The sequence below is a fragment of the Aythya ferina genome, assembly GCF_964211825.1.
Source record: "Aythya ferina genome assembly, chromosome: 2".
In the NCBI taxonomy this organism is placed as follows: Eukaryota; Metazoa; Chordata; class Aves; order Anseriformes; family Anatidae; genus Aythya; species Aythya ferina.
This window is the reverse complement of record NC_140297.1, coordinates 43,205,755-43,231,675: the sequence shown is the minus strand read 5'-3', so window position 1 is coordinate 43,231,675 and position 25,921 is coordinate 43,205,755. Positions and strand designations below refer to the sequence as shown.

The window sequence follows — 25,921 nt, the reverse complement described above, 5'->3', positions numbered from 1 at the left end:
TTCAAACTCACACACCATTTCTGACATCTTATTTTTAGTGCCATTTCTTTTTTTATGCGAGGAAATGCATATTTTGAGAACAACAATTGCCTGCCTCTTGGAGATGTCCTCAGACCATTTTAAGAAAAGTGACTAATTTGTTTCTTAAGCATTGTGAACACAAAAGATCTTCTCTTTTCCTTTTCTCTCTGGTGAACCTGTACTGAAAATATCTGCACAAGCACTCTCAGTTTGCAAAAAAACAGTAGTTCTGTTTACCTCCTCTGGTGAAGTGAAGCAGATTTGCTCCCACCCCTCATTGAACATTCTCCTTCCTCACACAGGACCCAGGCTGGGAGGCTGATTTGCATTAATACTCACCTTACCAAGCCTCCCTCCCCCTCCAAAAGGCCAGTCTGAAACCAGAGCAGTTCTTCAGTCTAGACAGCTCTCCGATCACACAAACACAACAAAGAACATGGGAACCCATGGCTAGGGCAATGGGAAACTGTGAATTTCAACAGGGCACCCAGGCTGATCAGCTCCAATTGCACAGCCTCATGGGCAGGAGTGCATCCAAGAACTCCGCATCCCAGGCTGGGGTCAGGCTGTCAAAATGCCTGGGCCAAGAAGGACATCAGGCTGGCTCCAGCCCAAGTGCAGACAGGTTTCAAATGCCACCCACCCTGAGATGGGATGTCACAGCCCTTCCAGGTGGGGAAGCTTTTCTCTTCTGCCAGGCACTGTCACTGCTAGGGCAGGTGGGACTTGCCTAGGACTTGACTGCATTGGCTATGGTGGGTGCTTATTTCAGGAAGAACTCTAGGGACTGATGCTTATCCCCAGAAATATTTGTAGACACCTCAGGATAGGCACCAAACACTATGGGGGATCCATAGTTCACATCCACTACAATCATAGTTCAAATCTACCGTGAAAGCAGGCAGGAGGTTATTTTGACTTAGAAGGGGTTGGTATAGAAAAGCACTTATGGTGTCTCAAGTCAGTTAACAAGACTTACGTGAGACATTTGAAAAGACAGGTATTGCTCTGCAACTGGTTCATCAGCAGCATACAGACCTATCAAATGTCTTTTCCTCCTAGGATGCTGAAGGATTCAGAGCAGTCTTATTTTGAGATTACACTGTTTTTCAAGAGAAAGAGCTTTATAAATGGGGAGACTAGCACTAATGAAACACAGATATCCTCTATCTGAAGTGAAATGTCTGATCTTGCTGCAGATCTGTAATGTGAACACAAAACCAAAATTCAGCCAAATCACCACAACTCTGTTTTGTTTCAGGGGAAAGTCTGATGAACATTTACCTGAAACTATCACTAGTCTGGGAGAACTGTCCGTAAACACAGACAAAGTTTTGCCTGACTTTGAGCTTTTGTTCTGAAACTTTTGCTGAGCTTTAATTCCCATCTTGTGATTTCAAAGAGCCTGATTCTGAGTGCACTTCCTTTTCTGTAAGCTGAAGATCCTGCACACCAAGGAATAAGTAGCCTAGTCAAATGAAGCCAAACCTAAATAATGGATTTATTTTCAAAAAGAAAAATCAAAAACAGTCTCAAGCTACAATGTTGTAATTGGAACAGGCTGCATCTCTGCAAATTCTGGTTAAAGAGTCACATTCACAAGTAGGAAATGCTTCGCAGTTATGAAGCACATGGGGCACAAGTGGCATAAGTAAGCCATTAAAAACAGTTTAGATACATTGGCATAGTTTGGAGTACATAAATTACAGTCCTGCTGTCCAGTGTTGTATTTCTACTATGGCAGAGGAATTCAAACCAGAGCTCCTAATCTTTTCCCATACACAGCTCCACATTGAGCCCTGTATCAAGGTCTTCACTACTGCACCTTTTGTGTCACTGCTGGAGCATGTCAAAGTCATGGGTTAAGGGCTGCTTGGTGCCTCTGACCAGGACCTGGATGTTCCTGAAGCACGATCTAAAGCAAACTAAAAAAACTGGGATTGGAAGTGACCGAAAAAAAATGTCTTCAGCCACAGCACGGCCACAGGCCAACTTAAACAAGCATGTGCTCAGCATGGGGACAATCTCTATCTCATACTATAGAAAACGGTATGTGTGCACACCTACTGCTACCGAATCAGGACAGAATTTCTGTATTTTATAACACAACAATAAGTGTGGGGAGAAGCTGTGTACACACAAAGACTTACAGCTGCCCATTCAAAATAAGCATTTAAATGGATTAACCAGACAACTGTGCTTTCAAACCCACAATCTTTACACAGTTACATGATTCAGAGGGATTTATAAATATTTGTTTTTCCAGATAAAGGCAGGGTATTAGCAGGATTTCTTTTTTTTTAAAGTGCTTTCACTGCCACTATCCCTCCTTTCCAGCCATAAACAAACAAATAAAATAAAACAAGGAAACAAAAACAAGGCTTTGCTGAAGGTGCAAAATTTGTAGTCACGGTTTAAGTCTTGTGTACTTCGCTTTAAACTTAATATAAAATGACAATTTACTAATGTGGAGTGCAGACCATCTCATTTTCTTTAGCTTTTTGAAGACCTCTATAATTCAGAAATATTTGGGAGAGATGGAATTCAAGTTAAGGCACATCTCCCAACCAAACGATGCTCCCACTATGGTCCTAGTTTACAGTATCATCCATGCATTCTGATAAAACAGAATCCTGTGCAATTTCTTTCTCTAGACCTAAGCATAACCCATCCTTCCTGGTCTGTTTGAAAAACAGTTTCCAAATAAGAAGTCTCACTTAACAAATCCACATCCTTTGCACACACAGAGACTTCTCTGTCAGTCACTGATGGGCAAACATGTTTATGCAGGAGCTCTGTTCAGAGCTCTTTTTTGCTGTAAGGAGCCATTTTCCTCCAGGAAAATGTTTATGAACCATTCTGTCCTCACACAGCACGATTTGAATGACAGATTCAGGAAAACAGTGTGAAAAAGAAATTACTCTCTTTCATAATCCATCAGCTCAGCTAAAATAGTAAATCAGATGAAAGTTAGACTCAAATGTAATCCCTTGGGAGTAGAATCACTTTGAATGGATTTGGGAAAAAACACACACATCCTTCTCAAATTCAGTAGCTTGGATGGTTATATTTGTCTCTGTCAAGTTACATGCAAAGAATCAGAATAACATGATTTAATACCCTGGGGATATGTTCTCTTGATAGATGCATCTAACTTCCACAACCGTTAATGGGAATTATATACTGAGTATTGAGAAAAGAGCACATGCATAAAAATACACACTTTTAATGACATCCAAATTTAGGAAAACTTTCTTTTGTTGACTGCTTTCACTGAAATCCTACTGCTGTCACATGCTGCTACAGAGTTATCAGATTTCTTGGTAAAGAAGTATCTCTATCAGCAAAGCAGCATCTCCTTTATCTGCTGAGGGTAAATTTGCTAGCATACCCCTCAGGTATTAGCTGTTCCTTTTAATGCCTTTGCAAATGACTCCCTGCAGTTACCTTTGGGACTGTGACTCAGCAGCTGGCAATACCATCCCACTGAAATAAGGGAAAGAGTAAGTCAGCTCCTCCATTTCTGTTTGAGGCTGAAATTTTACTGGGCTTAAAGAAAAACGAAGACCATGGGTGAAGCCTACCCATTGTGAAATAGTAAGGTGTTTCGCCCATAAATACATCCCTTGAAAGTTCACTGAGAGGTCCTTATCATTGCCATTATTCCTAAACCACAAGTGTGAGTAAATCATTATGTTTATTATAAAATTGAATATTTTTACAACAATCTCTTCTGTATTTGTGCATGGTCCAGCCCCTGAGCCCTCACATTTAAAAAAAAAAAAAAAAACAGCACTAGACACTCAAAAGTTTGCATGTAGGAATATACCAATTCTCACTACGTACAATACAACATTACCCACTCTTTGCAGCAGCCAGGCCCCAGAAGGGTTGGCATTGTGGTGTATGGTAAGGACATTCCTCCCTTAGACAGAGCTCAGTAGGAAGGAACTTGCCAGTCTAAAATATTTAGTCTACCTGCCTGAAGATGTGTGAGGGACTGCAGGCTCTTCTTTGTTTATGATGAGCCAGAATAAAATTGTAAATAAACTCAGAATGTGAAGTGTACACATGGAGTTGTATTTCTAGGGTTTTCCCCTCCCCGTTGCTATTGATAGGGCCATTGTTTCCAAAATCCCGCTATTCCAGGTCCTCAAGCTACAGCCTATGTCATTCTCAAGAACACAGTCTTTCAGCAGCACTCCAAGACGGCATACATGCTTGCAAGTGGCCTCCTTTAGAATAAACATTATAAAGAGGAAAGCAATTTAAATGTCTGCAAAAGAGTGACTTCTGTTGAAGGAATTGTTTCAGGGAGAAAGCTAGGAAGAGAGAAGACAAACACAAGAGCAAGTGCATCAAGCAGCAGCTCGGAAGCAAATCATCCATTTTCTCTTAATTTTCACCCAGGTATCTCACAATTTCATCCAATTACCTCAGAATTTCTTCTAACAACTGAGAACTACAGAAAGTAAAATACAGTGATAGTTCATAAAATTTTTAATGGTGCAGTTCATTTCTGGCATCAGAAACAAACATTTCTCATTCTGCTCCCACAAGACAGAAGATGTTTGCTGTCACATGCATGAGTTGAATTTAATAGGTCAGGATCTTCAGCAGATGCTAATCTATGATTTGAGCGCTGTTATGTCAAATTATACTAGCTGATGTTTAACAGTTTTGAGTCACTGAATGTTTCTGGATATTGGTCATAGCAGATAATCATCCTTTATCGGGAGGGAACTCACTCAACTATAGAAATCAGTAATAGTCTGCAGGATGTCTATGGGTTCTTATGAAATGCCTTGATCACTTTAATCAAACGCCAAGTGGATTAATAATTCCCTCAGGAAAATAGTGTTTCAACAACTGTCATTGAGAAAGCTGTGCATAACATAGCCATAGTGGCTGAACTGCTCAGCATCCCTTTAAATATCACAAGCAAGTTGTGGGCTTTGTTATGGTTTCTGGTGTAGCTGTTCGGTGACGTGGGCATCTCATTCTCTAAAGCTGTCGCTTTGGCATTTTTCACAAATACTACACTCACGCAGAACAAAATATGTTTTCCAAAGTGTTCTCACAAAACAGAACAATTCCAAGCTTTCCAAACAAAATAATATCTTAATTTATACCAGAGGGAAGTGCTCTGTACGAATGGAGACATTTTTTAAATTCCTTGGATACGAAATTTTATAACTCATGCATATTTGAAATATCCTTCAACTGGGTTAGCTAGCTGAGTGCCTTAACTGTTTGTTACTTCTGGAGATGCTAGTACTAATTCTGAAAGACATGAGCGAAACCAGCCTGGTGGTTACCAGCTGTATCACAGATTCTTAGGTTATAGGACCTTTATGTCAGAAAGTGCTGGGATGATTTTCCCAGTCCAACCTTCTGTAAGTGAAATCATTCCACTCAGCTACTTTTGCATCAAGCCCAAATTTCTGTGGGTATATCTATAAAAAGTAAAACCCTGCCTCGACATAGTGATTCACATTGGGAAGTCCATTATATCCCTTGACAGGGCTCTACTAATGTAATTATCCTCTTTGTTAAAAATGCACACCCTGCTTTTAGAGTGATTTAGTTCACCTAGAGTTTCCATCTGTTGGAATGGGTGCTTGTTTACGTTCATAATCTCATCTCCCTGAAGAGCAAAAAACAAACAAACAAAAACAACAACAAAAAAACAAGTTAGCCCTGCTTAACACTTTATTTCCATCAGTAACTGTGAATAAACTACTCACAGTTTACCATTCTGACAGAGCAAACTTAGCTAGGCTGCACCACCTTACATTTGCCTTGAGGCAAATGCTCCCAGTTCCTGGTGTTTATGGGTTTGTTATCTTACGAAGGCATGGCAAACTGCCTGCATACCTCACCAAATCTGTATCCAACCATAGAATAGCAGATCTACGTACTGTTCCTAATTCTTTTGTTCTTGTTATGTCCAAAACCACAAGTCTTTCATTTTCAAAAGCCACGCAAGCGTAACATTAAATCCACACCTAAAAACGCTAACAAGGCAGTATGGCTCCCTGATCAAACAATACCACCTCCTTCCTAAGCCACTGTGGGCCTAAAGACAATTGAGTGGAAATTACAGCTCTCTGCAGAGCTATCTACACCTGTGTTTCAAAAAGCCAAAATGGAAACTTAAAACAAAATCCACCTTTTAAAAGAAAGGGTGATGACTGTATTGGTAGCATAACTACCCATGCTAAGCAACAGCTTGGCAAGGCAGGTGTCAGTGTTTTCTATTTCTAGGTGTGTGGTTATGATAGTGGTAAGCGTGCCTTGTCATTAACTTCCAAGGGTAAGATACTTCAAATAATTAGTGGTTTGCTTCTAGCATTTGCTACCCACCTCCAACCATAAGAAGGCCAATATGTTTCTGACTTCAAACCACTAGTAGGTATGTGTTTGACAATCACACTACATGTCACCAGAACAGAGCACCAGCCAAGTTAGGGGAAGTGCAAGTTGGCTGAAGTGTGAATAATATATACGTAGACAACCGGGGGAAGAGTTAGGCCTTAAATAGTCAAACCAAACCTTGTTCCCTCACCATTCTCTGGCAGCTGCTAACACACAGTTTCTTAAGCAAAGAAAAATGAGGAAAAGGGGGAAGAGCAAATTGGATCTTGTTGAAGTTGGCAGGGTATTTGAGGCTGACAAGGATTCCTGGATGCTCTGAGGGTTATCATCCAGAATTTCTGTTGAGAAAAACAGTGGTTATGACACTCTTTAAACTTAAATTTCCCAATCACAATAGACCAGTGTTGAAACTACCTCTGTTCATTTCCCACAATTTCTATAATTGTCTATAGAAACAATAATTGACACATCAATGCGTTTATTTTTTCATAGCTGTTTAGCAGAACTAGTTCAAACTGTGGAAATTCTAATACAAATAACTGTACTGAAGTTTAACAGTTGCGTAAGAAATACAGTGGATGACATCCTGGGAAGCTGGAGATCTGGGTTTGGGTCTCCAGAGACTGAGTGAGACTGAGCCCTGGTTTCTCATTTCCTAGCTCACTGTTTTAACCAAAGGTCAAGATGCAAAAACTGTGTTCAGTTACAAGTCACTGTCAAGCCTTACCTCCTCCTCCCATGTAAAAGAAGGAGCCTCTAAGTCACTCCTACACACAGAAGCAGCTTTTGTACCTAAATCACATATTTTCAAATCTTCCTTCTAGCATCAAACACCTAGCTTTAAAACAATGCAAAGTTTACCCATGCTCGGTTACTCATCCTAAATCTCATCTTGCTACACCTCCATGATTTAATTTGAATCATCTTTATATCTTCCCTTCTACACATTAAAGGCAGGGGACATGTACGTATGGGAAGCTCTAGGCTGCTTCTTGTTGCACTAACATTCACAGTACTAGCATGGCTTCAGGGAGGAGTGGGAACAGCAAAGCCCCCAGCCAGGCAAAAATTTCAAGGCAAAAGTATAAAATGTGAGAGGTAAGGAATGTGTAAGAAGGAGATGAAGGAAAAAAGAAGAACAACAATGAAGAAACCCTTTTTGATTGTGTTCCCTTTTCCCAAAGAGTTCACCAATCTTTTCCTGCTGAACATCTTGCTGTTTTTTTTTTTGTTTTTTTTTTTTTTTTTTTATCAGCCACAGGCAAATGGGGAGCAGGTATGGCTTTAGTTACAACCAGACAATGCGGTATTGCTGTTAACACGCAAACTTGGGCTACGCCAGCTTTGTAAGCCTGATGGCCTGGCATTGTACACACCAGATGAGAATAGTACAAATGAAATAAAAGCATCAGATTCCCAGATTTTTGACTTAAGGCATTCCCTTGTGGTAAAGTTGGGCAAGGAAATGGAAGAACTGACTGAGGGAAAGGGGGTATTCAATAGCTGAGAAGCACGTATTTGCTGACCTAGTTATTTTGTGAAAGCTTCAATAAAGGGGCTTACGAAGTCATGACTATTACATGGTACTCTCTGATCTTTTCATGGGGATGAGAAACGGTTGTTTCCAGTTTAAGGAAAAAAAAAGGTTCTGTATGTAAAGTCTCTCTTTGTTGTGCTATGAACTCCCTGGAGAGAATATCAGTCACCCTGCAGGGGCTGGAATAATGAATGAATCCATCAGGGAACAGCCTTTCTTCTCCTCTGACATGCTTCGGGGGACCACACGCACACACATCCACCCTTTCTCTGCAGAGTGCTGCCTCTACAGCCCCAATCAGTCTCAGCCAGCAAGGACCTTTCCTCTCAGAGCCCGTCACTGATGGAGTTTAGATACTCTCAAGCTGAGGAGTGGCATGACCGTGGACCTCCTGCTTTCGGGGCAAAGGCTCCAACCACTGTGGGAAAAGGAGGCAATGCAACCATGAAAATCAGTAATGGGAGCTGTGGGGAGGTAAAAGGTACACAGCAGGGCAGCTGGCCAACTGCCACAGCACGGTCATTGCAGAACCATAGATCTCCCTGCATGCTGAAGACAAACGAGAAGGGTAATTGCTGCGTGCTTGCAGGCAGAACCAGCCAAGGGAAATAAAGGACCAACAACCACCTGCATACAACAGCTCTTCTCTTGAGATCCTCACAGGTTCCTGATCATAGATTGACAAATTTGTACTGTTCAAATCCTCATTAATTTCTTCCCATTAGTGAAGCATGCAAAGATTTATTTCTTCTTTCCTGTACTCCTGTGAGTTTGTCAAGGAGAAGGAGACATGCTGGAGTTTCTACCCAGTCACAGGAAACCCAGTTACAGGAAAGTTTAAGATAGCTGCAGAGCTAGAGGGGGTGGTGTCCTGAGAGCTGAAGGTGACCAACTACCACGTGAACTCCAGAAGCAACTCAGTGCTGGTCATATGCCGAACTCACCAGTGTGATTTTATCATCATTCCATCTTATCACTATTGTTAATATAATGAAAAATTACATCCTTAAAGGCATATGTTTTTATCCTAAAATAGGCTGCATTTTAAAGGTGAATAAAACACAGCCTATGGAATCTCTTGCTCAGACTAACAGAGACGTGCTGCTCTACATGATTTAGTAGCCTCACAGTGACTTGAAGAGAAATAAATGAGCATGTAGCTACAATCTTCCCTTCAGCAGTGGCCTGAAAATTGCATGGTGGATACTGACTATCTACTGAAAGAATATTTTAATGGACTAGAAAGTTGGAGAAAGAAACCTGTGGAAAGCAAAAAGCATAATTACATCTATCATATTTCCCTGAGCATTCATTTTAATGGGCAGAAGTTATTCACAAATGCTACTCTCATGGAGCACATAGTAAATACAGAAGGTTATGGTCCTGATGTAACTGACTTCAGATTTGCTCCAGCCACAGTTCCCAAAGAGCATAGGGAAGTTGATTAGGGCAGCCAGATTCCACTAAACACAGGGCAGCAGTCAAAGAAAATGTTAGAAAATTTTGGCTCCCTTTGAGCACTAAGAGTTTTTTACTACATAAGTACTGCATAAGTACTGTGGCCCGTTGCTGTTCTGCAGCTGTATGCAGTGAGCTGTCAGTAGTATCTGATCTGCTAATTAGACCTCGAGGATTGGAACAGATTGGCATCTAAAGACTTACAAGAATCCTGGATAGCTGCTTCTGCTTCCTTCCCTGAAAATAACCAGAAGTCATCCATTAGTAATCATCTGTGGTCTGTTTCAAAGTTCACTCTCTTGTACAGCAACATCAAAAATGTACTTACATTAGTTAGTGAGATGAAATCTACAAAATTACCACATTATCTTCCAAAAGCCCCAGGCACAAGCTAGCCATGCCAACAGGTGATGTATACGGCGCGCTTATTTCCAATTCTGTGCTGCAGAATCCATGGCAGGATTATAAACAGAGGGAGCTGGTTCACCTGCATCTCACATCTAAAATATCTAGACTCAGAAGAACCACAGGCTAACTCCTGGAAAGCCTAACTGAAGTGCCTTTTCTTTCTAAGTCAATGAAATGAGTACCAGCTCATTCAGGACACTTCTGGATGAGACCTTAAAAAATTAAAACACGTCCACATTTTGAGGAGGAGTTTGCCCCTTAGTCCTTATTTCCCACTCTCCACTTTGCTTCCTTACTAATTACACCAGCATTAGTAGCTTATCAGTGATGAGGGAGCTTTGATTTTCATACAGCTTGGGGAATGTACGTGACTGTTTTTGAATTAAAAGCCTGGCCTTGATGAAAAATAATCCCTCTTGTACATTTCTCTTTTTTGGGACCACCTATCCCCAATCAATTAATCTCCATCCTCACAAACTCTCCTCCCATCATTCTTACTGGGCAAAAACCCTTAATGATATATTGCAAGAAGTTCGGAAACACTTCCTTTCCCTTGACTGACCAAAACCTCTCCTTCCTAAAGTTGTGAGGCCTACAAAACGCTGCAGTCAAACGACTCTTTTGCTCCAAGAAAGAGAACCAGAGAACCAGATCGCTCTGGCTCCTGTAAGATTGATATCACAAAAGCCCCCCCGAGGGAATTACAGCCTCATAACATACAGTTGCCTATTATTTATTCCGTGGCCAGATTCTCAGCTGGTATAAATCAGAGCAGGTTCCTTGCCTTCAACAGAGGAAAGCTGATTTATGCCAGCTGACAGTCTGGCCCTGCATGCGTTCCACTTGCACAATGCTAGTTTTTAAAAGAGGCCCATTAAAGTGCCCGAGGCATGTAAGAACCACACTTGGGCCTTTACTTGGAAAATGTTGCTCGGAGGAGTAGCACTCTGAAGCCTTCCCACTGCTCTCAGAGTACGTAGTGTTCAAATCCACTTGCTTTCCTAACAGAAGGAAGTCTCTGTGCCCTGACAGAACCACCACAACCTTGGGAACACAAGATGGATTTTATAATGTCTCAGCGCAGACCGGGTTTTTAACTGAGTTTAAATGCTGAATTAAATGAAGCCCACAGGTACACCAATGCAATGTTTTGGAGGAACTGATCAAACGCACGGAGGGCAGAAGCTATCTTTCAAAAGTTGCGTTACTGGTGAGTATAAAAAGCCAGAAAGAATGCGGTGTGACTTTCAAATCACTGGCTGAACTTCAAGCTTTAGCTGCTACAGAAGTCTTTCTTTTTTTCCCCTTATAAACTCAAAGATCTACTTAAGAAGGGCAACTGAGCTCTTTTGAGGATTTGGGCCAAAGTCCCTGGGTACAAATAGAATGTGTGTAGGAAACAGAAGATGGCTTTCTCATACCTCTGTCTCCAAATTATCTTTTCACAAGCACAATATTAACCCTAGTGTGTCGTGGTAGCGATGGATCTGCTGGGCCCTAAGGTGAAGGATGCTTGGGCTGTGAGGAAGAAGACTCCTGTATCCATTACTGAAATCTATTAATTTCAGGGAAATTTTTGCTAATATACTACTCTGGGTGAGTGGGGAAGCAGAATCCTGGAACCAGACTATCAGGACTGTTAGTAATAAAAATTGTGGTTCCTTTGCAGGACACAAATTTCTGAATACAGTGTTAGTTAGTATGATATAAAATAAAGAGTAGAAGACACCATTCACTCTGTGCAATGCCATTCCCACCAAACAAGAAGACAAACGCATGACCACAGATTAACCTAAATAACGCTGGCAGAAAAATATTTTTCCTGTCCCACAAAATGCCGTAACATTTCATACATTTTCATATTCACAACCAGAGGGAAACAAAAATAATTTGAAGTGGTGCAGGGCTGTTTGCTCATGCATGCAAGATGAAAGAAATCAACAACCATCCAATATCCTGGAGGCAGTGGACAGAGGGAGCTCCAGATTCAGATGTTGTCTGAGTCAGGGCAGGCACTTGATCCTGCTTTTCTTCCATCCTTGACCAGTGATTATTCTAATTATTGATTAATGATTTCTCTTTCTGTCACTTCCGTATCAGAAATTCCACCCTGAACTAGGAAAAAAAAACCTGTTTCCTGATGAAAGTTTAATGGAAACTGGTACATTTCCACAAATTGTTTCAGTTTTGACAAATCAGCATTTTCCCATGAAAAACAGTGTCAAAAGCTCTCAACCAGCTCTAATTCTAACCAGATTAACTCAGGGATGAATGCCAGCAGGAAGTTCCTGCTAAATACCAGTTGTTTGAGCAAAGGAAAACTACTCCTTCCCCCAGACGATCTTCCCAGAGGTGAAAAGGCTTTAAAACCCATATGAAAAAAAAAAAGGACTGGCAGTTCCATCTGTAACAACTACAATGGCATTCAGAGCAAGAGGAAAAAAAAAAAAAAAAAAGCATATTGAAAAAAATAATGAACAAACACTGACAAATCAGCATTTAGTATTTCTCCCACCACTGTTAGTGTTATTGTTTCTTTAACTCTGAAACAGTTGCTGAACTTTGCAGCAAAGCAAACGAATGGGCATCAGTGTCTGAATCCATATGGACTGCAGGGGCAAATCCCTTGATAAAAGTGATTGCATGTTGTCACCAACAGAAATAGAATCCAGCTAGTCCCAGCGAGATGAGTTAGTTTTAATTACTAATATGGCTAAGTTTTCATTGCTTGATGGTGTTTGAAGTGGTTTGTTCTCTCAATGTATCTTAACATCTGTATATTAACTAAACCCGTGTCCTTTCAGGCAGCAGGATGTAAGTGGTTGTATTCAACCAATGTCAGTCCTGCCAGAATGAAGCTGCACTATGAAAAAATAACAACTGAAGGCTGAGAGCCCAATCTTGTATATATATAGTACCAATTCATGGCTTAAAACAGCATTTTCCTAAACTACAGTGTCCTGCCACAGCACCCACTCCTAGCTGCAATAGCAATATATCCCTTCTTACTTAACGTAGTAAGAAGCTTTTGTAGGACTCCTATCACTTCCACCTGGCAGCAAAGTTAAACTTCCAAAGGGCTCCAAACTGCTCTGCCAAAGGCAAGGCATTTTTTTTTTTTCTGATTTATTTTGGCCTATTTTAATCTTCTAGTTCATAAAAAAGCACAAGTATTTTGCCCCCACTTTTTTATTTTTTTTTTTCCTTGATAATAAGTGTTTAAAAATCCATTCCCATTATTCTCTAGGAATAAACAGAACAAATGCACAAACAGAAATAAACAAAAAACACACCCACAAATATCTCCTTTAACCCCAACTAAATTTAAGGCTAAAAACCTATTAAGTGAAACAAAATCTCAGCTTCAAGCCTCTTAGACTAGGTATCAAGTCCTAGTCCTAGTCCTTTCTTTTTCATGACAGGACTGGCTCTCTACTACTCTGTGCGGGGAATCTCTTGTGCTCTGCAACATCTGCACAAAACTAGTTCATATCTTGGTCCATTTTACTGAATTCACAATGCTCTGGTGATATAAGCCAATTAGTGTCCATAGGACATGCCTACCTGGCAAAAGAGCTCCTATGTGGCAAAGATGACATTGCACCACTGTTCCCACCCACCTTGGAGCACCCCTTGGTTCTTCTGCTCACCAGATGTCAGAGGAGACAGGGGCACCTCCATCCTGCTGAGCTCAGGACCATGGAGCCACAAAGATGGCTGGAAGCCCTGACTGTCACTGTGCCACCAACACTGACCTGCAGACATGCCAACAGTGTGGAGGCTGCACGGATCACTCTCAGATCAAGATCTGTCATTGTGCTAGTGATAATATTTCAATCTAGCTGACAGAAACGCATTTGGTTTCCAAGACATTAATAAATTGACCCCAAAGAGCTGGTTGTGCTCATTCTTGCTACCTTTAAGTCAGGCACATATCTTCTGAGGTCAGAGGAGAAGTGATACAAAGTGAACATGGCATAGACAAAAAACTCCCTATGCCATGAATGCAAAAGTATTATCTTAAAAATATCTCTTAGAGGAAATATAACCATGGGAAACCCCAACAACTGGTGCTACAGTGACAGCTTACTCTCCCCCCTGCCAAAGTGCAACTCTTTTCTAAAAGACTAGTTCTGAGAAGGGAAAAGGAAAAAAAAAATTTTTTTTTTTTTCCTTAGTAAGTCTGACACCATCTTTGCTCCTGAATTCAGAATAAGCTTTGTCACAACAACAACTTTTATCAGCCATCATTATAGCACAGTGCGCCTTTGAAACTATAACAACTCCTTCCAGAAAGGACTATTTAATTTTGAAGCAATGCTGTTTGGCTAAATGTAGGTCATATAATATTTTTATAAAATATAAGCAGAAAAACTATGAATATGAAAAAGTGATATATTCCATTGCCCTTTTTTTGGAAATTGGTTTTGAAACAGTTTTAGGAAACTCATGTGCTATAGCTCTATGTAACTTCACTGACAGTAATGGAACTACATTCATTTGCAGCAGCTTAAGATCTGGCTCATCATTTTTTGATAGAAACCATTCCTATACGGCATTCACCATCTGAATATTATATTAGTATGTTAATGCCAAAGAGCTCAGAATAGCAATTAAATAAAAGTGATTTTCAAAGTCTCAGGTATAAAGTTCTCAGAATTCAAGGATACCCCATAAATAGAAAAATTGCAATAATATCTCTGTTCTGTTCCAACTTCCCTCCTGAAATAACTGGAAATTTGCCAGAGCTTTAGTGGGGGACAGGAATGCATTTTAGATTTGATCACGTTACAGACATGTTCCACCATGTTACGAAGATGTTTGTTCTCATACTTCCCTCTTGCAACTCTCTGAAGCTCTACGCTTGATTTTATTACTTTTAAATCAACTATCATAAGGCTTTTAAAAGATAAGGAGACAATAATGAAAGTAAGAGCTTGAATGAATGGAGAAATTAGGTTCCAGATATGCAGAAATAAACAACTATTACACAGATTATTGCAAAGCACAAATTTCTGTTTTTAATACCCAAAATGCAAATTACAAATTCATATTCAGTTGGACAGTTGGACACAGCAGCGTCGATTTCTTGTGTAGCCAACTGATGGTTTGCCCAGCCATTTATTGGTTAAACACACAATATAGCATCTTCAACCACACACACAAAAAAAAAAAAAAAAAAAAAGAAAAAAAGAAAGAAAACACAATGTCTCCTTACTCTATGGAAAAAACTGTAATCACTTGTGTCTAGCACAAGAGATTAGGGAATCTGTTTCAAAGCAGATAGTGGCAATTGGACCTGTTGGTGAATTTGTGATTTTCTCCAGATTCTTTATGGGAATGTACCATCCTTGTCTAATGATTTGCTGTGAAGAGTGATCAGAAGAAATTTTAGCTAGGGCTCTATCAACCTCCTCACCAACAAGCACCAAGTGGCTAGCAGGCACACCTGGGAAGTGACTGATATCTCTCCTGTCTCATCCCCACTGACCTGTTGAGCTATTGATTCCTATAGTAGTCAGTCAGATTGCTATAGTAAGACAGTAGCTTTTCCCTCACCCCCCATTTTGCTTTCCCAAAATAACATTTGGCAGCTCTAGTTTTCATTTTGATGCCAAATAACAACCAATACTCAAACCCCAAACTTTCTGTCCCCAACAGAACTGTTGTTTTCTGAGCAACTGTACCTGCTATGCATGCAATAAGATACTGCAGTAGTTATTAAAACAATTTTCAACAAGTTTTGAAGCTGCAAATTACCTGACAACAGGTGAACTCAGTTTTGGTTATTATAGACTGTAGATAAAGATCTATGCAGGCTGAGTGAAAAAAAAGCATAATAATAAATGACACGAGACTAACAAAATTGGAGCTTTTTCATTTAGAGATGTGTGTAATAGGAATAAAGAACAAATCTGGGGCTGGTGTCAACATAAGAGCCCTCACTAATTAAATATGATTTATATCGATCAGCAATATCAATACGTAGCAAAATCAGTAAGAAGCCGCACACCTCAAATTTAAACTAATAATGTGATTGAGCTCTGGGACACCACTGTGCCTTATCCTTGAGTTGTTTTTAATTCATCTGACCTAAGCTCACATGAGTAACTCTGCAGGTATGCGAAACCTGTTGACTTTGACAGGATTATTAATAAAGCATGGAGTTATTCACACCGTACGTAGCTATTGGCAGTGAGCATGCAGGAACTCTCCCCTTTACATCCTTCTGTTTTAGCAGCAGGTCTGGGACTGCTATTGACCAGGAGTGGGGACAATCAGAGGGCACAGAGCAAAGTTTGCAGGAGCTCAGGTGTGCATGCATCTGACCTGAGGGCTAAAACTGGCGATCACAGGACATCTCAGAAACACACTTAATGCTTCAAAACTGCTGCAAAACCAACACCTGAAGCACTCCGAGGTTCTTTTTTTTAGGTGCACCGGTGGTGCAGCACAGTGATTTAGGGCCTAGCCCTGTGGTTACTGATGCTACCTCGCACGGCACCGGCAGGACGGGGAGCAAAAAGAAGCTCCTCGGGGCAGGGACCTTGCTCTCGCAGCAACCACCGAGACTCCAAACCTCCCCGCGAGGAATCCCGCAAGCCACAGGCTGCAGAGCCTCTCTCTGAGGATGTCTTCGCAAAAAAAGTGCCCGGGGGGGGGGCCCCGGTGCGGCCCGGCCCCAGGTGCCGCAGCCGCAGGGCCAGCCGCCGGCTCTCTGCCTGCCCTCCCCGGGCTCCCCCGGCCGGCCACGACCGTGCCTCGTTCCCTGCCAATTTTTCCCTTTTCTCCCCATTTCTCCCCTCGGCGGGCGGACCCCGGGCTTCGCCGCGGACCCCCCGCTCCTTTCTCCCGGCGTTACTTTTTTTCCAGCAGGGCACCAAACAACCGCGCTGCCCCCTCCCGTGGCGTTTCCAGCTTCCAAACTTTCTTAGCAACCGAGCCCTCCTCCCTCCTCCTCCTCCTCCTCCTCCTCCTCCTCCTCCCGAGGCACTGTCAAGCGGGACTTACCCCGAAGCGCGGCGGGGAGCGAGCTGCCCACGAGCACCCACAGGGCCAGCACCCGCAGGCTGCTCGGCAGGAGCGGAGTCATCGCGGCACGGCTCAGCACGGCTCGGCCCGGCCGGGAGGGACGGAGAGGAGGGGACGGAGGCTGGGAGGGAGGCCGGGAGGGAAGGAGGGAGGCAGGGAAGGAGGGAGGGAGGCCGCGGCTGGCAGGGCGGTGGGGGAGCGGGCTGCGCGCTTCGCCGCTCGGGACTGCGGGTGACTCACTGCAAACTTCGGTGCTGCAGGGGAAACAGGAAATCTTAAACTTCGCAAACAGCTGGGCAGGACTTTCTTACTCTCACAGTAGTTCCTTCTCTCCCCCCCCCCCACCCCCACCCCTTCGCATTCACTCCCCTCCCCTGCGCTCGCTCTTTTTTTTTTTTTTTTTTCCTATTTTTTTTTTTTAACCTCACCCCGTTTGGTGTCAATCATCTGCCAGAGGCCAGCCCCCCGCAGGTCCGGCTCTCCCACCAGCAGCCCCGAAGTACAGCCCGACTCCCCTCGTCCCCTTCCCTGCCTAGCGGGGACCGGGCACTGCCCCCAGCGAGGGGCTCAAGGGCGAGCCCGACCCGTCCTTCCTCCTCCTCCTCTCCTCCTCCTCCTCTTAGTCCTCCCGGGGGATGGCAGGGGCCGGGACTCCTGCCGTCCGGAGCACTGGGCTCCCCTTGCATCCCCATCTCTGTGCCCAGCGATGCTGCTGCATCCCCTCTCCCCTCCGGGTGCAGAAATAGACAAAAAGCCCAGCTGAATTAAAGCATGGGGCAGGGGAGGTTGAAGTCGGGGTAATAACAGGAAATGTTCACATAGACTTGCTAGGCACTCAGCTTGCAGATGTTGAAGAGGACTATGACAACTTGTCACCTACCCCTTTTTTTTATTTATTTATTTTATTTTTTCATTTTGCTCCTAAAAGGCCTGGACGTACACCACTTGCTCCAAAAAGCTGCACGTGTGACACATACAAAATTCATCACCATTTCTCACTCCATCACCATTTAGCTTTTGCCAGAGGTTTCTCCAGAAGGAAGAAATTGCACAGGGGATTCAGTGAGTGGGAGCACAGCAGTGATGCCAGCTTTGCATGGCAAAGAGACTGGGAGAACCATTAGACCCTTAGCAGGTTTAGGCTGAATTAAGCCTGAGCCTTCTGCCAATATACATCCAGCCATTGCATAAGTCTGGAGACCCACTTTTGGTCCACAAAGTCATCTTCTCTGAATGGGTGGGCATTGAATAAAAGGTAAACTGATGCCTATGGAGATAAGTTGAGAGTGTCTGTTCAAATGTTGGTGATTCATTTCTGTCTCAGTTACAGTGCTAGTTGGAGGTACAGTTTGGGGTATTTCAGAAAAAGGACTAAGCCCTCTGGGGACATAAACGTAATCATGCTCTGAATGTCCCAGATTAACTCGGTATGAATTTGGAAATGTTTGCATAATGCATTTAATTGGCCTATAACAGACATAAAAAATCACATTGTGATTTTATGTAAATTTAGTTTTTAAAACTCCCTAAATGCATATTTTCACAGTGCAGACCCAGTTTATGGTGCAAATTCTCATAAACTAAGAGCATTTTCCTCTTCCTCAACCCCCTTAAATACAGTTAAGATTCACTCCAATACAGTTGCCACTTTCCAAAGGTCAAGAAAATGTTGGATTCAGGCTAAGGACAGACTGGGAAGTTATCAAGTCCTGTACATCAACCCTATGCTAGAAGCTGGCTGCATTTTCAGTGATCCACTTGAATGAAAACATTTCTGAATGCCCAGCAGTATATATGGTATAACTGTATACCTTTCCCTTTCCTTGTAGCTGTCAAGCTGCAGGCCTCAAAGAGTTTCTGTTTGCTTAGAAAGTTGGCTGTGTATAATGACTGGGCTCTCCTGTTAGTCTTTGGTGACTAACTTTCAATATGGAAAGAAGCTAAATAGCCATTACATACAGATTTAGTGTTACTGTTCAAACCTGTCACAATCCAGGTGTGACCTGGTGAGCTGGCCTCTGCCTCACGTGCATTTCTCTCCATTGCACAAGTGCCATGGCTCTCCTCCCACATCTTCTGAATAGCATCTCTCCTCCAGGTCTGGGAGCAGGAAAGGGGCTTGCATGAGCTGGAGACCTTGGGGAGGCCTGTGCTCAGCCCTCCAGTGGTCTCACATCCCTGACTGCAGCCTGGCAGCACAGCCCTTTTCTCTAGCACAAGAGGCAATGCAGTCCCTGTTACTCGGTAAAGAAGAGGTCTACTGCAAGTGGACTTCAGAAGTCTGATTCTTCCACCCGAGCATTGCTTGTATTTCTGGACATGACATGCAGAGACGAGGTGCTACAGTCACTCTTTGGGTGTTCAGATAGCCCATGAGAGTGGTAGGTGCTACAGGAAAGGTTTTTGGTAGAAGGAATATATCTTGCCTTGATATCCACAGCAGAAGAATAACTGTCACAGAAGTCCATACTCAAGCTGAAGTAAATCCCCCTTCTCTTCAGAGATTTGTCCCAGACTGGCCTATTAACAAAACCTTGTCCTGCCTTTTTGAATAGTATAAGCTTCCCTGTTAGGGCCCAAATGCAAACTAATCAGAATTTCCTGGACAACCAAAATATATAAAACAAGACTAAGCTGGTCGCTTATTTCCATTTCCTTGTTCATAGTTCCCAGTTCCCTATTTGCAGAGTGCAGTTCATTACTTCTAGATTGGAACTGTGAATATTTAACTTCACCCTGACTGAAGTACGAAAGAACCGGCATTGGAGCGCCACAGACTGAAGCTGTAAATAATTAACTCCAGCCTGGCTGGATGAGAAAGGGTCAGCTAACTTCAGTTCGCTACTCGGAAAGGCAAAATACTGAAATACTGAATGCTGTGTGCTTTCTTTCTGAGCCTGAAAAAGAGATACCCGGAACACGGATAAACTGGTACCTCCTGCACCTCAGGGGCCTTCTACTGAAGACAACACAAAGTGCTTCATGCTGCAGTTTTAGGTACAGCTTTTTACAGCACTTCATAAAACCTACTGAATACAAATGATTTCTCTTTACTATTCCAAGCATTTCTCAGCTTGCAGTATCATATTTCTGTCAAAATTCCATGCAGACTGCAGCATTATTCTCATACGAAGAATACTTTCAGGCTTCCACAGAACTTGCATTGTTACTAAGAACCATAGTTTCACTGTACATAGCATACACTTGTAACTTAAATCATTCTGCCCAAAGCCAAGAACTGATGATGTCCCCATAAAGCTGTTATTTTGATTAGTTTATTAGGTCCAGTGTCGCTTTGCTTAAAAAGCCCACAATATGCTACTTCCCAGCTCTATTGACTCAAAATAAGGCTTCTACAGCTGCACTAACATAAGATAGTGCGCATGCCTACAATAAGCTGACATATGTGGCTTAGGGTGAGATCTCACCTTACTTTTAGCTGTCTAGAAGTTAGTCTCAGAGTGAAGTTTGACGAGATGGCGGAGGCAACTTAGAGGCTTTCACACCATCTAAAGGAGCAGCCTCATTTATTTAACTGTAGTGAGTTAGGCCCAGATCAGGCTCAAAGACCACAGGAGAGAAAACAAAGGCTGGATGAGCAGAATTGCCCTTATGGCAGCAGCAAGATATTAGGCCACCTAAATCCCTTCTGTCATGAGAGAATTGAGAGGATACTAGGTATTTTAAAAACCGTTAGACACGTGAGCTGATGACACAGAATGCTGTTAGCCCAGACACCTATTTCTTAGGCATCTGAGGTTAGACAACTTGAATTCTAAAGGAAATGGTCCCGGAATTGCATACATCATATAATATAAGCTACAGAATGCTTTACTGACTGGCAAACATTGGAATTACTGCCTGTGATGTCTGTTTGGAAAGAAAAAAAGGCAATTAGGAACACAGGATGCTGATATTGCTTTGACAAAACTATTAATTACACAACTGGAATAAGTAGTTTGGCCAAAATCAAAACATAGATGACTGATTACATTTTGTCATATTACTTTCAAAAGAAAAGGGGATTTATTTTTTTTCAAATTTGACACATCCGATTCTGACATTTTTCATATGATATGTATATTTTTGTTTTGTTTTGAAGCAACCAATTAGTTCTGCATTTTTTGGTGTTCTCACCATTTTACATATAAAAGCAAGACATGAGAGCAACATACATAGCTTTGATTTCACTGCAGTGAAGGAAGTTTATTTTCAGGGAAATTTTGTCATTTCAGTTCATATCAGAGTCAAATTTTGTAACCTTATATTGTCTGCAAACCAAAATTTATGTTCCTTGCAGTACTCTGTTCACAAAGCTGACATTTGTCTACTAATTTTCAAATTCAGGGTTTTTGGCATGGCATATTGGCCTTTCAGCATTCTTGATAAAAGCTCTACCCACTTTGTGAATCCTTTGCTGAACAACAACACACAGATCTCTACAGAGTAGTGTTACACAATTGTGCTTGTATCATTGCTTGCATCTTATGTCTCTCTTCATTTAGGTTACGAGAGCACAGAATTACAGCTACTATTAAATGCAGTTTTCTTCTTTTGCATAATCACCAGTTTGAACTTCTTGCTAATAATTTACACTGCTATAGGAACACACACAGCCTCGAGCAAGGACATTTACGAAAGGTTACATGCAATGCAAAATGTTTTGAAAGACTAATAAAAAGTGTTTGGACTTAACACAGCATTATGCTTATCTCACAGATATAATCAAATTAAAACATCTGTTGTGTGTAATCATCCGTCAGAAGGAGGCAATCAGCTTGTTATCAACTCCTGCATACATCAGAGGAAACAAGAATAATGTTATCTTCAAGATTTATCTTAGTAATGCTTTCTGTACAAATCTCATGAATGACACTTAGCAAAATAAAGTTTTGAAATATTATTCAAATTAGCACTAGACTCTCAGGGCACTGCTGCTCACAGGATCTCTGACTTTTATCTACAAATCAACAGTTTTTAGGGTTCACTGAATTGGTTTGTTCTGTGTTTACTGTGTATGTATAAATATCTCCAATAGTGAAAGCTGAAGTACAAAAATGTCAGAAAATATATTGTTCCTTCAGTGCTTCTGGCCCTGTCAGAAGCAGGAAGCACCATTAATCTCACCACACAACATTTTACATGAAGAACTCCAATTTTCTGTAAGCAAAGGATATTTCAAGAATTTTGTACTTTTTTCTTCAGTTTCATGTACTTCTCATGATTGGTATCTGAGCTGGGGAAAAACCTTGTACATTTCCGTACGCATGCTTTCTCATCTCAACACTTTTACATGTACAAAGAACTCATAAAATTAAATCTAGATGAAATAGCATTTTCAACATACTTGGAATCAAATTACTGCAGATATACTTGGGAGTCACACTTATTTTTCTCAAAAATATTGTTACCCACGGAACTTATCTCCATTTCTTGTAATTTTGTACTATTTATCTTCATCAAAGCTTGTTATTTTAGGATCTTCCTCAGCAATAATTTGGACATTGGATGCCAAGCCTCAGAAATTATCTGAAGCTATCAAAGAACCTAAGTACCATAACATAGAGGCCATTCTGTTTCATTTTTCCCACTGGAACGAAAGGGAGTTGTGAATCTATGATAGAGTATATCCCTAAATCTAATCTGAAAGAATCCAAATACTTCAACCGCAAAGCCCCAGAAACAAGGAAAGTATCCTCCCACCCCACCGGGCAGAAGATCATGCCTGTGTTATTCAGGAATGCAGTACACTGATGATGTTAAACTGACTCATTTGACCAGGATCTTTAAATAAATCTATTTGCAATAGCACAGCTGTTCCTCTCAGGAAGGAAACTCATGGTTCCATAATTTTTATCTGCAAGGCAACTTTATGATCTGTGGTCACAAGAGGTGGCTACTGTGCTTCAGAGGTCAGAAGCATGCAGTACAGGAGGATTCAGAATGCCTTGGGACTTGGATATTGTTGCAACAGAGCTGACCATGGAATGAAGGGGCTGATTGTGGCTTGCAATTAACTCAGATGCTATCATTCACTTTTGCTATTTTTCTTTTCCTGTGACTTGAGACCATTATTAAGCTAACTTGTGAGCCCAGTTCTCAGACTGTGCTCACAGTCTGTCCTACCTTCCAGACGGGCAGACCTTTCCCTTCACAGCTCAGGGAAGACTAGCAAGGCTGCCTTCAATAGGTTCAGTTCTTAGCTAGAGATGGCTAATGTTAGGCAGTCAAAATTACACAGTGCTCACCTGAAATTCTCAATATGTGTGAAGAATAGCAACTTCATCTGGTGGATGGGGACAAGGCCTGAGGGAATTAAGGACTTCTGCGAGATCTGGAAGAGAGTGCTAATCCACAGCCTCAGTGATATTCAAGGCTCTCTACATCACTACGGCAATATAAGGGCCATTAGAAAAAGCTTTAGTGCAATTTACACCCATTTTATTACCATTTTACTATATTAAACTGTTATAAATTGTCCTCAACGTAACTGAGAATTAGATGCTTTGCAGTTAATAAAAGAGGCATGATTGTCTCCACTGTCTATGGAGAAATAACACCATGCATTTTCTGTCAGTTTGGCATTTCTGGAGTGTCAGATCCCCAGGGTCTATATCCAGATATTGACTGAGAGTAGGGAACAAATTAATGGCACTGACTTTAATTCAGTCCTCAATACAGAGGCGTGTAACATTTCTTGCTCAACTCTGCCTTGTCCGTAAGAACATTTTCATGTCTCTGGTGACCTATGGCTGGAGAAAGTGATGTGGTAATTCTCCTGCCTAGTACAAATTGAGGTGCAATTGAGACTGATGAGGGATGAGAGTGCAAATGATACTTGTATCTCCAAATGCTTTGAAATACAGATAAGGACACATCTAGCCCAGGACTTCCACAGTTTGATCTATCCTGAGGGACTGCTGCCCAGGTAATATGAAAACTGCTTAGAAATTGAGGAGTTCATAGGCTTTACATTGAGGTAAATAAGGCAGCCAGACAAGGGAGTTGGATGCTGTCTGGGAGAGTGTAGTGATGCTGATTAGGAAGTGAGGAGATCCTGTTGAAGTCAGGCTGAATTTTCAGAAGGACTTTTACAGTATTTGCTATTTCATGCATGCTTTTGTTTGCCATAAATACTAGCCTGGTTTTCATCTCTAACTTTCTATGATGATTTTTTTATTGCGATTCAAAAATAAGACAAGATTGAAAAATCAACTTCAGTAATCTCCATCACAAATGAAAAGTAATTTCCTGCTGTCTGCATGGCATTATTCTTGTATGATTTTAATGCCTTTCCTTTAATGGGCATATTGTTCTGAACTGACATATCTTTCTTTTCTTCCTCTTGTTGCCTTTTTTGCCTCCTTTCCTTGGGTCCTTTCCCTTATTTCTGCTATTCTCTAATAGCTCTTTCTTTCTTACGTTCTTTTCTTTGTTTATGTAGTCTGTGTGTTTTATTCTATCCACACTGACTTTTCCAGTAGGCATCAATTACAGACTGCCATTTTAAAAATAAATCCCTTCTTAACATCTTTGTAATTACCTCCACTTCAAACTGTGGCACTACTAGAAAGACTTAACAAGCTGTGTCTTCAAAAGTGTCTCTCTGTTTCTGTGTGCATGTTAACATTTCATTCGGAAGAAATTCTGCACTGTTGGTTTCACAACCAACAACCACCACACTCAGTTAATTTATTGGTGGTAAAACCTTTGGATCTCATATAGTGTCTTTTAGTCAAAGCACAGGGAATTATGAAATAGGAGAGACATAATATACTTTAGAGCTCTCTTTGCCCTGCTAACTATAGTGAAGAGTCAGCTCAGGCTGTCTCCATGCCATGACTTCCCTCAACAATTCCTTCTAGCTATTCTCAGATGTGCTGAGAAGCTGTTATGTAAAGCCCTGCAAAAAGCTGTGACACAGATCCTCTTTTTCTACCAGTGCAGTCATATGTATGTGTGTGGTGCATGCAGGGTGTAGCTGAATGGGGGTTTGTGTTGCAGAATGAGCTTGACCTCCTCTGCAGAACCTCCTTCCACTTCTCTCTGATCTGCTCATGAAAAGTGAGCTTAGTGGCATGCCTGTGAGTAGAGGCTAGATCCTACTTTCACTGCTTAATTCGCAGCAAGGACACAAATTGACTCATTTGAGTGCTGAAATTCTTCCAGTGCTCTCTCACAGTTCACCATAGGTGGGAGTTCTTCCACCCTTCCCATGGAACAAATCATTGGCTCAGATGAATGCTATTCAGACATCCTCCCAGAGTTGCTTGATGCAATCTCTGTGGGATACCCAGAGGGGCAAAAGGATAGATTAGACCAATTTACTCCCTCAGATCTGGGTTACCAGAGCCTACGCTGAGTTCAGTGAAGAATTATCTTCAATCTAACTAAACTGAAAGATAAAACATCTGCATACTTCTGACATAACCCAGAGCTGCAGCATGATGTTTCAGTCTCAGAGCACCTCCTTTCTGTCCTGCCTTCCCACCTGCTATCAGTGCGGTCTCTCACCTGCTCCTTCCACTGCCCGGGTCCTCTCTCTCAGCCTCCCCACTGCTATTTCTAGCTTCTCTGATTTCCTGCCAGCTGCCACTGGTTGCTCAGCCCTCTGCCCGTCTTGCTGGGCAGCAGCCCCAGCTGGAAGGACTTTGACATACTTGCTTTGGGTTGCCGTGCCCCTTGAAGGAATGCTGGGGTACGTGTCCCTGCTCATCCCATGTGGCTCATCCTCCAAAGCTCTTGCAGAAGCTTTTACATGGTATTTCTCTCACAGTTTCTTAATAACAGAACAAACAAACAAACAAAAACAGCAATAAAAATTAGAGAAAAAAAAAAAAGCAATCTAAAACACCTGTTAGGTTGTTGTTTAATTTCTTTTCTATTTAGTTGCAGTGGGCAAGAGAATTTAAAAAGTAAACATTATTTTTAATCCTGAATTGCTGTTAATACTGTGATTAAAGCCTTCTGGTGCCAGTCCTATAATCACTGGCAGAAGGCTTTTCATCAGTGCCTTTCTTCACACAAAAACATGGAGTAAGCGCTGACTTGTACTCTTAAGTACTTGGATATCTAGCTGCTGTTTAT

The 25,921-nt window shown here is 41.7% G+C and overlaps 1 protein-coding gene and 1 long non-coding RNA gene across 4 annotated transcripts in view; one reads left to right on the top strand and one right to left on the bottom strand.

The window, feature by feature from the left end:
• The window catches only part of TGFBR2 (transforming growth factor beta receptor 2), a 58,908-nt gene extending 41,810 nt beyond the window's left edge, over positions 1–17,098 (bottom strand). The window contains exons 1-2 of one of the 3 annotated variants that reach the window (XM_084512109.1): positions 16,814–17,068; positions 9,599–9,631 (exon numbers count right to left, since the gene is read on the bottom strand). In XM_084512109.1, coding sequence (XP_084368235.1) covers positions 9,599–9,631; positions 16,814–16,895 — 115 coding nt within the window. In that variant the 5' untranslated portion in view covers positions 16,896–17,068. The other 2 variants (XM_084512111.1, XM_084512110.1) reach the window with 2 other exon arrangements.
• LOC311432298 overlaps positions 1–25,921 on the top strand; it is a 660,648-nt gene that overhangs the window by 144,146 nt on the left and 490,581 nt on the right. The window lies entirely within an intron of this gene.